Source organism: Delphinapterus leucas, chromosome 16 (genome assembly GCF_059928025.1).
Source record: "Delphinapterus leucas isolate spDelLeu-1000000601 "Yukka" chromosome 16, BTC_Dleu_Yukka2, whole genome shotgun sequence".
NCBI classification, from domain to species: Eukaryota; Metazoa; Chordata; class Mammalia; order Artiodactyla; family Monodontidae; genus Delphinapterus; species Delphinapterus leucas.
Window position 1 is genome coordinate 7,947,490 of NC_143144.1, and position 12,298 is coordinate 7,959,787.

The 12,298-nt window shown below is 43.9% G+C and overlaps 1 protein-coding gene across 1 annotated transcript in view; it reads left to right on the forward strand.

The window, feature by feature from the left end:
* The window catches only part of KCNK1 (potassium two pore domain channel subfamily K member 1), a 55,779-nt gene extending 48,046 nt beyond the window's left edge, over positions 1-7,733 (forward strand). Inside the window, exon 3 of the mRNA XM_022553131.3 lies at positions 3,983-7,733. Within this exon, the coding sequence (XP_022408839.1) occupies positions 3,983-4,242 (260 nt within the window). The 3' untranslated portion in view covers positions 4,243-7,733. The remainder of the gene's footprint in view (positions 1-3,982) is intronic.
* The last annotated feature ends 4,565 nt before the right edge of the window (positions 7,734-12,298 follow it).

Sequence of the window (12,298 nt, forward strand, 5' to 3'; positions counted from 1 at the left end):
AATCCATTGGCAAGAAACTATTTACTTTTGTGTGTCTGTTTCCTGTCTTTTCACAATGTGTAGAATTACATCATACTGTATGTATTGAATTTAATGTTTTTACCCAGCAGGTTCTTATTGGTTCTCTATTTTATACATATTAGTGTATATATGTCAATCCCAGTCTCCCAGTTCATCTCACCACCACCATCCCCTGTACGTATAGTTTTCATTTCTGCCTTCTCAGGAATTTTTCAAGACTCAGCTCATGCCATGTCTTCTAGGAAATCACAGTGCATACTCAGGCAGCCAGATGTTCTGGCCTGGCCCTATCCTGTAGTCTTAACATGACAGAATGCTTAGTTGAACTGTATGTATTTTAGCTTTTCTATGAAACCATGCTCACTCAGGACAAAGGCTTCACTAATAAACACCCAGTGCTTTCAGCAGTGCCTGGCTACCATACAAGTTCCATAAATATTTACCAAATGGTTACAGGAGTGATTGCACATTTCCTCTAGTTACCATATTTATCTTTAGTATCCGCATAATATTTTATCGGGTGCCTATACCATCATCTAGTCCTGCTTCGATCAAATATTTGTTTGTTTATTTATTTATTATTTTTTAAAATAAATTTATTTATTTATTTTTGGCTGTGTTGGGTCTTCGTTGCTGCACGTGGGCTTTCTCTAGTTGCGGTGAGCTGGGGCTACTGTTCGTTGTGGTGCACGGGCTTCTCATTGCGGTGGCTTCTCTTGTTGCGGAGCACGGGCTCTAGGCACACAGGCTTCAGTAGTTGTGACACGCGGGCTCAGTAGTTGTGGCTTGCGGACTCTAGAGCTCAGGCTCAGTAGTTGTGGTGCACTGGCTTAGTTGCTCTGCGGCATGTGGGATCTTCCCGGGCCTGGGCTCGAACCCGTGTCGCTTGCATTGGCAGGCAGATTCTTAACCACTGTGCCACCAGGGAAGCCCTCCATCAAATATTTAGATTGCTTCCAGTTGGGGGGCATTATAAATAATACTGCAGTAAATACTTTTGTATGTTTACATGTTTTTCTACTTTGTTATCTTTCCAGGAAGTGGGCTGGCTGACCCAAAGTGAACATGCCCTTTGGTGACTCATAGATCGTGTTGACCCAGTGCTTTCCAAATGGCCTTATGAGTTTACAGTATCACCAGAATTACCTAATGCAAGACTTTCTTGTCTTGCATTAGGGTAAAATGTTTACCTCCTTCTCTGAATTTAATTTTTTCATGAGTTAAGAGATGTTGAATTTGTTTCTGTAATTAATTATGGTGGCTAGCTCTGCTTTTCTCTTGTGCTAATTGTTTGCTCATAAATTTTGCCCAACGGTTTAATGTCCTCAATGTTTCATGCAGTACTAAATCCTTACAGAACGTTTTAAGGCTTGTTTCCACGTGAATTGTAGTTTTCTTAGGCTCTCTGAATAGTGCGTGTGCCAGGTGGAGCAAATGAACGTTCCAAAGGTATATTAGTTTGTGGATAGGCTAAAGTCCCACAGCTTTTGTCTGAAACATCATGGCTCTTTTTGTCGCACTCAAGAGTTCGGCTACATAATGGATAAAGGAAAAGGAGGAGATTAGCCATTAGTCTACTAACAATGTCATTGCTATTTCTAAAATATGCTATCTTATTACCAAACCCTAATAACCAAATTCTAAAGATACTAGAAAACTGTCACTTTGCGTTCTTGACATAATCAGCCTGACTTCCCTGGTTCATTTATTTTCTGAAAATAGTCCTCAAACGTTTTACCATTTGGGGTCATGAAACTGGGATTTTTGTTACTCTTTGAGTTTTCATTTTCGTGTTTTTGTTCCTTTCCCTGATGAAAAACATTTTTTTTCTGAAAACCGATTTTAAATGCCTTGGGATTGACTTAAAATTACCGTTTTCCTATCACGGATTCCAAGGAATAGCACTTTACCTGAAGCAACAGGTTATCTTTCATTTTGGAGTAAGAAACATAGAGTTATTTGATGAATGGTCCGTGTGCCCCAGAAATGACTGGTCACATAATGGAAAGCTTAGTCTGCTAGCAGGGCCCCGGTGAAAGTGTAAATAACCACAGCCAAAGACCTTGTAAATATCCACATCGTTCCTTTTTTTTTTTTTTTAATATTTATTTATTTATTTGGTTACGCTGGGTCTTAGTTGCAGCAGGCGGGCTCCTTAGTTGTGGCATGCAAACTCTTGGTTGCTGCATGTGGGATTTAGTTCCCTCACCAGGGACTGAACCCAGGCCCCCTGCATTGGGAGCCTGGAGTTTTTTTTAACCACTGCACCACCAGGGAAGTCCCTCCACGTCCATTCTTAAGGGAATTTTCATCTAGCTTAAACTGTAATTTCTACTGCTAAAACCATTGAGTGCTGAAAAGGGTGGCAAGCTTTGTTCCAAGCACTCCTGATACATCAGAAACTCTTCCGAAATGTCACTGGCTTTTTGAGAAGCACTTAGTATACAGTGGAGGGGAGGTTGCCCTTGGGTGAGTACAGTGTGTTATCTCTCTTTAACCCCAACTTCTTTTTTTCCCAAAGTCACACCATGTGATTCTGAATCATCCAGGTTTGTAGAAGGTTAAGTCATTCTTTTTTTTTTTTTTTTTTTTGCGGTACGCGGGCCTCTCACTGCCGCGGCCTCTCCCGTTGCGGGGCACAAGCTCCGGATGTGCAGGCTCAGCGGCCATGGCTCATGGGCCCAGCCACTCCACGGCATGTGGGATCTTCCCAGACCGCGGCACGAACCCATGTCCCCTGCATAGGCAGGCGGACTCGCAACCACCGCACCACCAGGGAAGCCCTCTACACGGGCCTCTCACTGTTGTGGCCTCTCCCGTTGCAGAGCACAGGCTCCGGACGCACAGGCTCAGCGGCCATGACTCACGGGCCCAGCCGCTTCCCGGCATGTGGGATCTTCCCGGACCGGGGCACGAACCTGTGTCCCCTGCATCGGCAGGCGGACTCTCAACCACTGCGCCACCAGGGAAGCCCTACATTCTTTTTCATATTCTTTTCCATTATGGTTTATCACAGGATATTGAACATAGTTTCCTGTGCTATACAGTAGGACCTTGTTTATCCATCTTCTATATAATAGTTTGCATCTGCTAACCCCAAACTCCTAATCCATCCCTCCCCCTTGGCAACCACAAGTCTGTTCTCTATGTCTGTGCGTCTGTTTCTGTTTCATAGATAAGTTTATTTGTGTCATATTTTAGATTCCACATATAAGTGACATCATATGGTATTTTTCTTTCTCTTTCTGACTTACTTCACTTAGTTTGATAATCTCTGGGTCTATCCTTGTTGCTGCAAATGGCATTATTTCATTCTTTTTTATAGCTGAGTAATATTCCATTGTATATACGTACCACATCTTTATCCATTCACCTGTCGATGGACACTTAGGTTACTTCCATGTCTTGGCTATTGTAAATAGTTCTGCTATAAACATTGGGGTGCATGCATCTTTTCAAATTAGAGTTTTCTCTGGATATATGCCCGTGAGTGGGATAGCAGGATCGTATGGTAGCTCTATTTTTAGTTTTTTGAGGAACCTCCATACCGTTTTCCATAGTGGCTGTACCAAATCTACATTCCCACCAACAGTGTAAGAGGGTCCCTTTTCTCCACACCCTCTCCAGCATTTGTCATCTGAAGATTTTTTAATCTTGGCCGTCTGACTGGTGTGAGGTGATACCACACTGTAGTGTTGACTTGCATTTCTCTAATAATTAGCGATATTGAGCATCTTTTCATGTGCCTGTTGGCCATCTGTATGCCTTCTCTGGAGAAACGTCTATTTAGGTCTAGGAGGTTAAGTCATTCTCCATTTTTCTCTGGGTCGTCCCTCTTTGAGCCGTGGAATTCAAAACATCCCTAGAAATGATAGAAGTGGCAATGGATTTATCTATCAGCAGATAGGTTGCGTCTTGCGTGGCTTGATCGCACTGAGACGCTGTCATCTCTCTCACACAGGTTACCTGCTTCTTGGTCTTATTGCCATGTTGGTGGTTCTGGAAACCTTCTGTGAGCTCCACGAGCTGAAGAAGTTCAGAAAAATGTTCTATGTGAAGAAAGACAAGGAGGAGGATCAAGTGCACATCATAGAGCACGACCAGATGTCCTTCTCCTCCATCACGGACCAAGCGGCCAGCGTGAAGGAGGACCAGAAGCAGGATGAGCCTTTTGTGCCCCCCCAGTCACCGGCCTTTGCCGACGGTGCCGCGAATCAGTAGGCTTAGGGCTTTGCCGCGCTGTCCCGGAGCGCAGGCTCAGGGCAGTGGGCGGAGGCTTCACTTTGTTCATTTTGATGAGTATGTAAAAGCCAAGGTGACATTTTAACAAGTATCTACTGTCTGCAAGATTTTTTGTATAATGGAGCAAAGGAAGCTTTTACTCTGGAGGACTGTCTTAAATCCGAGAAAATGGGGTCTGTACCCGTCATTCATATGTGACAAAATTATCTCGGCTTTACTAATAGGTGAACAACACTTGAAGCAGGGTGCCTCTGTGGAGAGAAGCAGATTTTATACTTTTCGTTGGGGACTTTGGGATTTGCATTTAAATCATTTAGCTGATGGTTAAATGGCAACATTTATATTTAAAAGCAAAAAAGAAAAGCATAGAGATGTGTTTTACAAATAAGTTTATGTGTACTGGTTTGCATGTGCCCATCTAAAATCATTATTTTTGTAGACTCTAAGTTAAACCTACTATTTATAATGACTAGATAACCATTAACTGTGTACATATAAAGTATAAATATGTTTATATCCTGTACATACGGTTTAGGTCACCAGATCCCAGCACACTTCTTAACCCAAGACTGTAGAGATTTTCCCTTTTGATTTCTCTTTATACTGAAGAATCAAAAGTTGCTGCAATAAAATAAGGGGAATAACACACTTATGAGTGAATTACTTTAGTATTCTGCTACAATAAATGTTTCTACCCTCTCGCAGTAGTATGGTCTCAAATGTCTAAAATGTTTGTAAGCATTTCTCTGGAGGTGAACAAGTAACAAAGAATATGATTTTGTAAAGAAAAAAAAAGAAAGAAAAGAAAAAGTTAAGATATTTTGTTTTGAAAGTGAATTATGATTTGCTATCACCTAGTACTAAAGCACAGAAGCGGAACACAGACGCTCCAAGTGAACAGATTCTGTCAAATTAGTCCGAGAGTTTTTTTAATTTATAAGTTGAATAAATAAAAATGTTAGTTGGTTGCAGTTGTATGCTTTAATATATCAAGAAAAGTTTCCCTCCACGTAGATAATAGGTATGCACTCCTTGGTAGAAACCATAAAGGCAACATTTAAATGCTGTACACAGGACGCTATTAGGAATTTTAGAAGAGAAAATTAGACCCTGTGTGATGACGAATGCTCAGTGACCCACTAGCCAAGTCCCAATCTCCCGTGCCCAGGAGATGATGCTTGACATGTTGGTAAAAGTCAACATCCTGCTGGTGAGCCAGCTGAGCAGAGCATCCTTTCCTTGGGGCTCCCACGGAAGCCTCTCCACCTCCTTCACTGTGTGCCCTGGGCACACCGTTACCAGCTCTGTCCTGCTCACTGCTGTTAGCCTTCAAACATTGTATCCCCTGACTTAGAACAGGGCCCTTCTTTATTGTATAAAATCCCATCTTGTCTGAGGGTGGCAAAACCGTGAGAAGGAATGACATCCACTCTGTAGCCCCAGTGCCTCACTCCATAGCTCCTGTAATGGGGAACCGTCCTCGGCGGATCCTTTCCAGTGTTTAATTCCAAACTGTCCTCCTGTCCCTCCGTTCTGGGTTATCCTGCCCTGTAAGCACATTTTTGTCTGCATTCCAGGCTGACTGTGTCTCCACGGTGGGAGATGGCTCACCCTGGGTCGGTAATTGAGTAAAGGGATGGACTAGAGACCCCTAGGAGGATACATGCTTCCTGGACAGGACTGGGTTTGGAAAGCTCATGGTGATCACAGTTCTTGGCATGGTGCTAAGATGCTGAAGAATATAAATTGGAGAAAAGGTGGATTATACCCGCGGAGTGTCATTGCATTTTATTCAATGCAGGAAACAATGATGTGCCACCACTGCTTGACTCTAATGTGAGAGGGGAGTGCAAAATACAGAAAACGAGGAAGAGCCTAAAGGGAAAATTCTGATTCAGGATGTCATTCATAAGCATTTGTAGGAACCATAAAGGCAACATTTAAATGCTGTACATAGGACGCCATTAGGAATTTTAGAAGAGAACATAATACTTGCAAAGCTTTTGTGAATCTGCAGAGAATACCCTTAACTAAATGCTAAACCTTAATACCCTTCACATTGTTTTTGTTCTTTTTCATATGAAGGATGAGGTTCAAAAATTTGAGCAGGTTTTGCCTCCCTGTCAGAAATGAAATGTAAGGGAGAGTGTCTTCTTCAGACTTTCTTTTTGTCACTGGCCAAGGGACAGATGCTGCCCTGGAGTCCTGAGGAAGGGGGAGCTGTGTCAGCCAAAGAACAGAGGCAGGGTCCCCTGGGGGCGGGATGAGGAAGTGAGAGGCTGGGCCAGAACTGTCATTGGAACCCTCTAGTTGGAGGTGAGCAAGTGTGAAGTTAAAGTCAAAGTGAACACTAAAGAAGAGGATTCTGGGAAAAAAAAAAAAAAAAGAAGAGGATTTGGAGTGAGCAGAGTATAAGCTGAAGGATGGAAGTCCTGGGCAGGAGTCTTCTAGGCTGAGTTCTTAAGAATCCCACAGAACACCCTCAGGATAGAGAATCAGCAGAAAGCATTGTCCTTCATTGTGTGTGAATTTAAAGTCAGGCGTGTCCAGTAGGTATGTTGATTTTGGAGCAGCAGATATACTCAACGAACGGTAGCTCAGAGTAAGAATTAGCCTCCCCCAAATCAAAGGGACTACAGACCAAGGCATTGGAGCCGTCTCCCAAAGAATCTTAAAAAGAAACCCATGGGACAGATAAAGTTTGGCCCAAATAACTCCATTTATGAGTGGCTTCAGGAAAGAAATGTTTAGGAATGTCTGGAAAACAGTCAGTCATGCTCATACTTCCTACGGACCAGCCTTACGTGCCTTTTAGGAAATGAATAAGGAGATATTTGCAGATCCTGAGATGTCACGGTAACTGAAATGGTCAATGCAAAATGTTTTTAACCCTTTAAAATTATCAGTAGCACCCTGGCTTCTTACTAAAAGCAGTTAATATTTGCCCCAGAAAAGAGTTCATTTTAAATTGACACAAGCATGCATTGGAGGGCAATCATGGGATTATCTATCTCTCACGCAGAATTCAGTGAGCAGAATTTCCCAATTGCGTGGCCTAGTGCATCCATTTGGTGATTTGTTGTTAAATCTTCCATGCTGAAGAGAGCTGTGATGAATCCCGATATCCTCAGTTCAGGAAGGCAGTCAGTCCTTTTGGGATGTAGTTTCAGAAATGCATTACATGGTCAAACAGATCCTGGGCAAAATTAGAAATAACCCTTCCTTAGAAAGCCGAAGTTGAAATAATACAGTATTTACCATTTACTTTATTCAACTGTGCCCAGTAAGATTTCAGATATGTGTCTTTAATACATTTAAAGTTTTCCATGTACTGATGTATTATTTTCCAAGAGTTTTACTTTATGAAAATTTGGTACATCCAAGCTTTCTGTATGAGGCAAAACATGAGATTGTTTGCTGAAGACAATATTCCAAACATCTCACTTATCTAATATGTGCTGTCAGGCAACCTCAGCTTTCTTTTTTTTTTTTTTTGCGTTACGCGGGCCTCTCACTGTTGCGGCCTCTCCCGTTGCGGAGCACAGGCTCCGGACGCGCAGGCTCAGCGGCCATGGCTCACGGGCCCAGCCGCTCCGCGGCATGTGGGATCTTCCCGGACCGGGGCACGAACCCGCGTCCCCTGCATCGGCAGGCGGACTCTCAACCACTGCGCCACCGGGAAGCCCCAACCTCAGGTTTCTAAAATGCAATAATGAACCCAGAAGTAAATAAAAATGATTTTAAGTATTTTTCCCAGCCTGACAGTCAAGTACGTTTAATAAATAAGCCCCCTCTTGGCTTCCCTCAGAGCTTATACTTACTTTACACACAGGTCTCAAAAAATTACTGCTCTGATTTCCCAACCCACAGAAAATAAACGAGCGTGCTGCTTCCCAATAGTTCCTAGACTTTTCATGTTATAATTTTTGGGGGCAGAGTACAAAAAGAAAAAATTGTCTCAAGACGCAAGTTGGAAATAATGACCATGTAGTTGCTTGGGCAGCTTTAAATGAGCAGTTTCTCTGTTCCGGTAAAAGCATCCACGGTGCCTGCACCATCCCCTTGGCCTCCTGTGCTCCGCATCGGGGAAGAAGAGTTTACTTCCTGACCCCTCTAGTGTACTCGGGAGGAAAATCGTCAGATGCTCCAGGAACGCAACAACTCTGTTATTCACAGCAAGTTGGATCCATTCTAAGCCAAATGGCGGGACATGCTCAGGTCGATATGATTGTCAAAGTATAAATCTGTAGCAAAAATGGACTTTCCACATGGATAAAAATTTGCTTGGCCGCCTGTGTGTGGTTTGTGGATCTGAGTGTATTGCCACCCCGGCTGAGAACCTTGTGTTAACCGCTGGTAAGTCCACCAAGGAGAGCAGGCTTCTGGGAGCCTGACATGAGGGACAGACCCAGATGAAGAAGAAAAGACCTGCCCTCTAAAACCTTCACAGGCTGATGCAAATAGTTCCCGGGATGGTACAGTATTTTTATTGATGTTATTTCAGTTACACAATTTTCATAGCAATGTTAAACTCTGTTTGATATGCTCTGTTTAAAGAGATGAAAGAAAATGTATTTCCATACAAAATGATTAGAATTCGTTTTTAAGAGCCTTGCTTTTGAAGTGATCATTTCCACTGTCTAGGAAATTCCCTTAGACTAAGCGTCTCACTTTCCAACAGGAGGTAGCTTGGTAACAAATGTATGGTGGCCTCGCTGCCACTGACATGTGAAGATGAGGCCACTGCTTACGTCTTCTGTAAATAAATTATGTATCTATATTATTCATTTCTAGTTGAAGAAACTGAGTTTTGAGAGTTTTTATATATAATTATATATACATCTATCATACAACTCAGCACTTAATTTCCATTTCTAAGCAGTGGCTAGAAACCCAGAGCCCATCAGCCATGAGGTATTTAACCTTCTCATGAATCCATAGATGCTCAAAGACATCAGCATAATTTACCTGAAACTCCTGCGTTACTTTGTTCGTGCTCTGTGTAAACACTGTTCCCTCAAATTGCTGCATTCTTGGGAAAAGTGTCCTTTTATTCATGTGCTCGATTGCATAATGAACGCTTTCTTCTGTGCAGGTGTTCCCAACTTGGTACATGGTGTAATGCTTGCAGTTTAGGACAGTGTAACCTTAAAACTGGGACTAAGCTTATTTCCAGCCATTAAGCAGTGACCAAGCTAGATTTTAAGGGTCACTGTAATTATTTTTTTTTATTGAAGTATAGTTGATTTACAATGTTGTGTTAATTTCTGCTGTACAGCAAAGTGATTCAGTTGTACACATTCTTTTTCATGTTCTTTTCCATTATGGTTTATCAGAGGATATTGAATATAGTTCTCTGTGCTATACAGCAGGACCTTGTTGTTTATCCACTCTATATATAATAGTTTGCATCTGCTCATCCCAAACTCCCAATCCTTCTCTCCCCCACCCCCTTCCCTTTGGCAACCACAAGTCTGTTCTCTATGTCTGCGACTGTTTCTGTTTCATAGATGAGTTCATTTGTGTCCTATTTTAGATACCACATATAAGTGATATCGTATGCTATTTGTCCTTCTCTGTCTGGCTCACTTCACTTAGTATGATAATCTCTAGGTCCATCCATGTTGCTACAAATGGCATTATTTCGTTCTTCTTTATGGCTGAGTAAGAGTCCATTGTATATATGTACCACATCTTCTTTATCCATTCATCTGTCTATGGCATTTAGGTTGCTTCACTGTCTTGGCTATTGTAAATAGTGCTGCTATGGACATAGGGGTGCATGTAGCTTTTTGAATTAGAGTTATGTCCAAATATATGCCCAGGAGTGGGATTGCTGGATCATATGGCAACTATTTTTAGTTTTCTGAGGAACCTCCACACTGTTTTCCATAGTGGCTGCACCGGCTTACATTCCCACCAACAGTGTTGAAAAGTTCCCTTTTCTTAAAGGTCGCTGTAATTTATGGTACGTGCCATTGCTGTCAGAGCTCAGTTAGCGCCAGTAGCAAGCAAGAGGGAAAGAATGATGGAAAATGACCCAGTCGTTCCTCATCCCCCCACCCAGGGCCAGTATGGGGCACAATTTGGAACATGGCTGAGCCTACATGCAGGGGGTCCAAGAGCTACAACTGAGCCAGTTCGGGCCTGAGGGCAAAGAGCTGGCAGGACAGTTACAGAAAGGCAGAGGGGTTTATATTATTATACTAGCCTACTTTAATAATTTAGGTTTTGTGTTTCAGGTAAAAGAAAAGGAACGCTGGGAGACTTTGATTAGGGCCATCCTCTGCTCTCTCTTGACATAAATTTAAACTTTCAGTAACTCTTTTCTGTCTCCTCTCTCTTGCTTTGCTAGTTCTCTCGGTGCTTCTGTAGCGAAACTACTGACATGGAGCTTCTGATGGCCAAGGCGTCCCTTTCCAAAGCCATCCATCTTGAATAAGCGCCTGCCAGCCTTGTGACATAGCTACATAGCTACGAGCCCAACAACCAGATAAGGAATTAGGCCACCCCCCGACCCATGAAGCTTCCCTCTATCAGGAAACACTGGGTGACCCAGATAACGGACCACTTGCGTGGCCCCATTTCTTCCTTCTGCACCCTAATTCCCACCCTTATGTCTTAAATTATCCAATAAAGAGTGAACCCATGAAACCCTAGACACCCCACCCTTGTATCCTAACAACGGCAGAACCCCAGGTCCACACTCACTTTACCCTTGACCTCACCGTGTGGGCCCCGGGCGTGCCGTGTGCCCTCCAGTGGAGATGCATCCTGCAGTCATAATAAAAACCACAGGGACTGGTCCAGCCACAACATTGACTCTGGTCAGGAAAATGTCTGTGGGCTCAGTGCCCCGGGGAAGGCCTCGGGCATCCCTAACCAATAACATTACTATTAACAGGCGGGGGCAGACACAACTTCATTTATTCCACTCATCTTCCTTTCCTGGACTCTGTGTGCCAATAACTACTGGGGGATAAAGGCACACTGGGAGCCAGATGGGCTCCTCGAGAGAAGACGCACCTCCCTGGTGAGGGGCTGCCTGTCCCCCTGACACCCCATGCTGGGTCACTGCTGAGTTCACGCAGGCCTTTGATGGGTTTCCCAGCAGCTTTGTTGCTCAGAGCTTCTCAAATCATCTTCCTCTCCAGGACAGCGCTCAGGCACATCCAGCCTGAGTGTACATCCCCACTGGTTGTGGGCAGTATTGAATAAGAAACAAAGTTACTGGGAGCTGAATGCACCCAGGGCAGATTCAAGGTCTGTTCAATCACCTTGAGCCTGAAACTAACAGTGTGAGAGCCACGGCCTCAGAGCCATCCCCTCTGCTGGCTCAGAGCTGCTGGGGACACTCCTCAAATGCTCACGGTTTCCAAAAACACAAGAAGGTTACTTCTCCAGGAAAGTAGAAAGCCCTGCTGGAAGGGCGTAGGAATTAAGTGAGAAGAGAGGCAAGTGTGGACAAGAAATGTGGCTGCTATCCCAGTAAATAACAAATGTTGGGACTTCCCTGGTGGCACAGTGGTTAAGAATCCGCCTGCCATTGCAGGGGACACTGGTTCGAGCCCTGGTCCGGGGAGATCCCACATGCCGCAGAGCAACTAAGCCTACGCGCCACAACTACTGAGCCTTCGCTCTAGAGCCCACGAGCCACAACTACTGAGCCCACGTGCCACAACTACTGAGCCCACGTGCCTAGAGCCCATGCTCCGCAACAAGAGAAGCCACTGCAATGAGAAGCCCGCGCACCCAACGAAGAGAGAAAGTAGTGACTTTCTCTCCTCAAATTTAGGCTGTCTCACCACCTACTGAGAAGGTCTGACACTTTCACAATGACAAGAGTGACTTAATTCAAAATGAGGCAGAATCCTAAGGCAATGTGGATTCTTGGCAGGCTCCACGGGGGCCTTGGGCAATGTCTCACTATTTAAGTTTCATTTCCCTCATTGCCAGCTTTGCCTTCCCTTCTCCACCTTTTTTTTTTTGCGGTACGTGGGCCTCTCACCGCTGTGGCCTCTCCCACTGCGGAGCA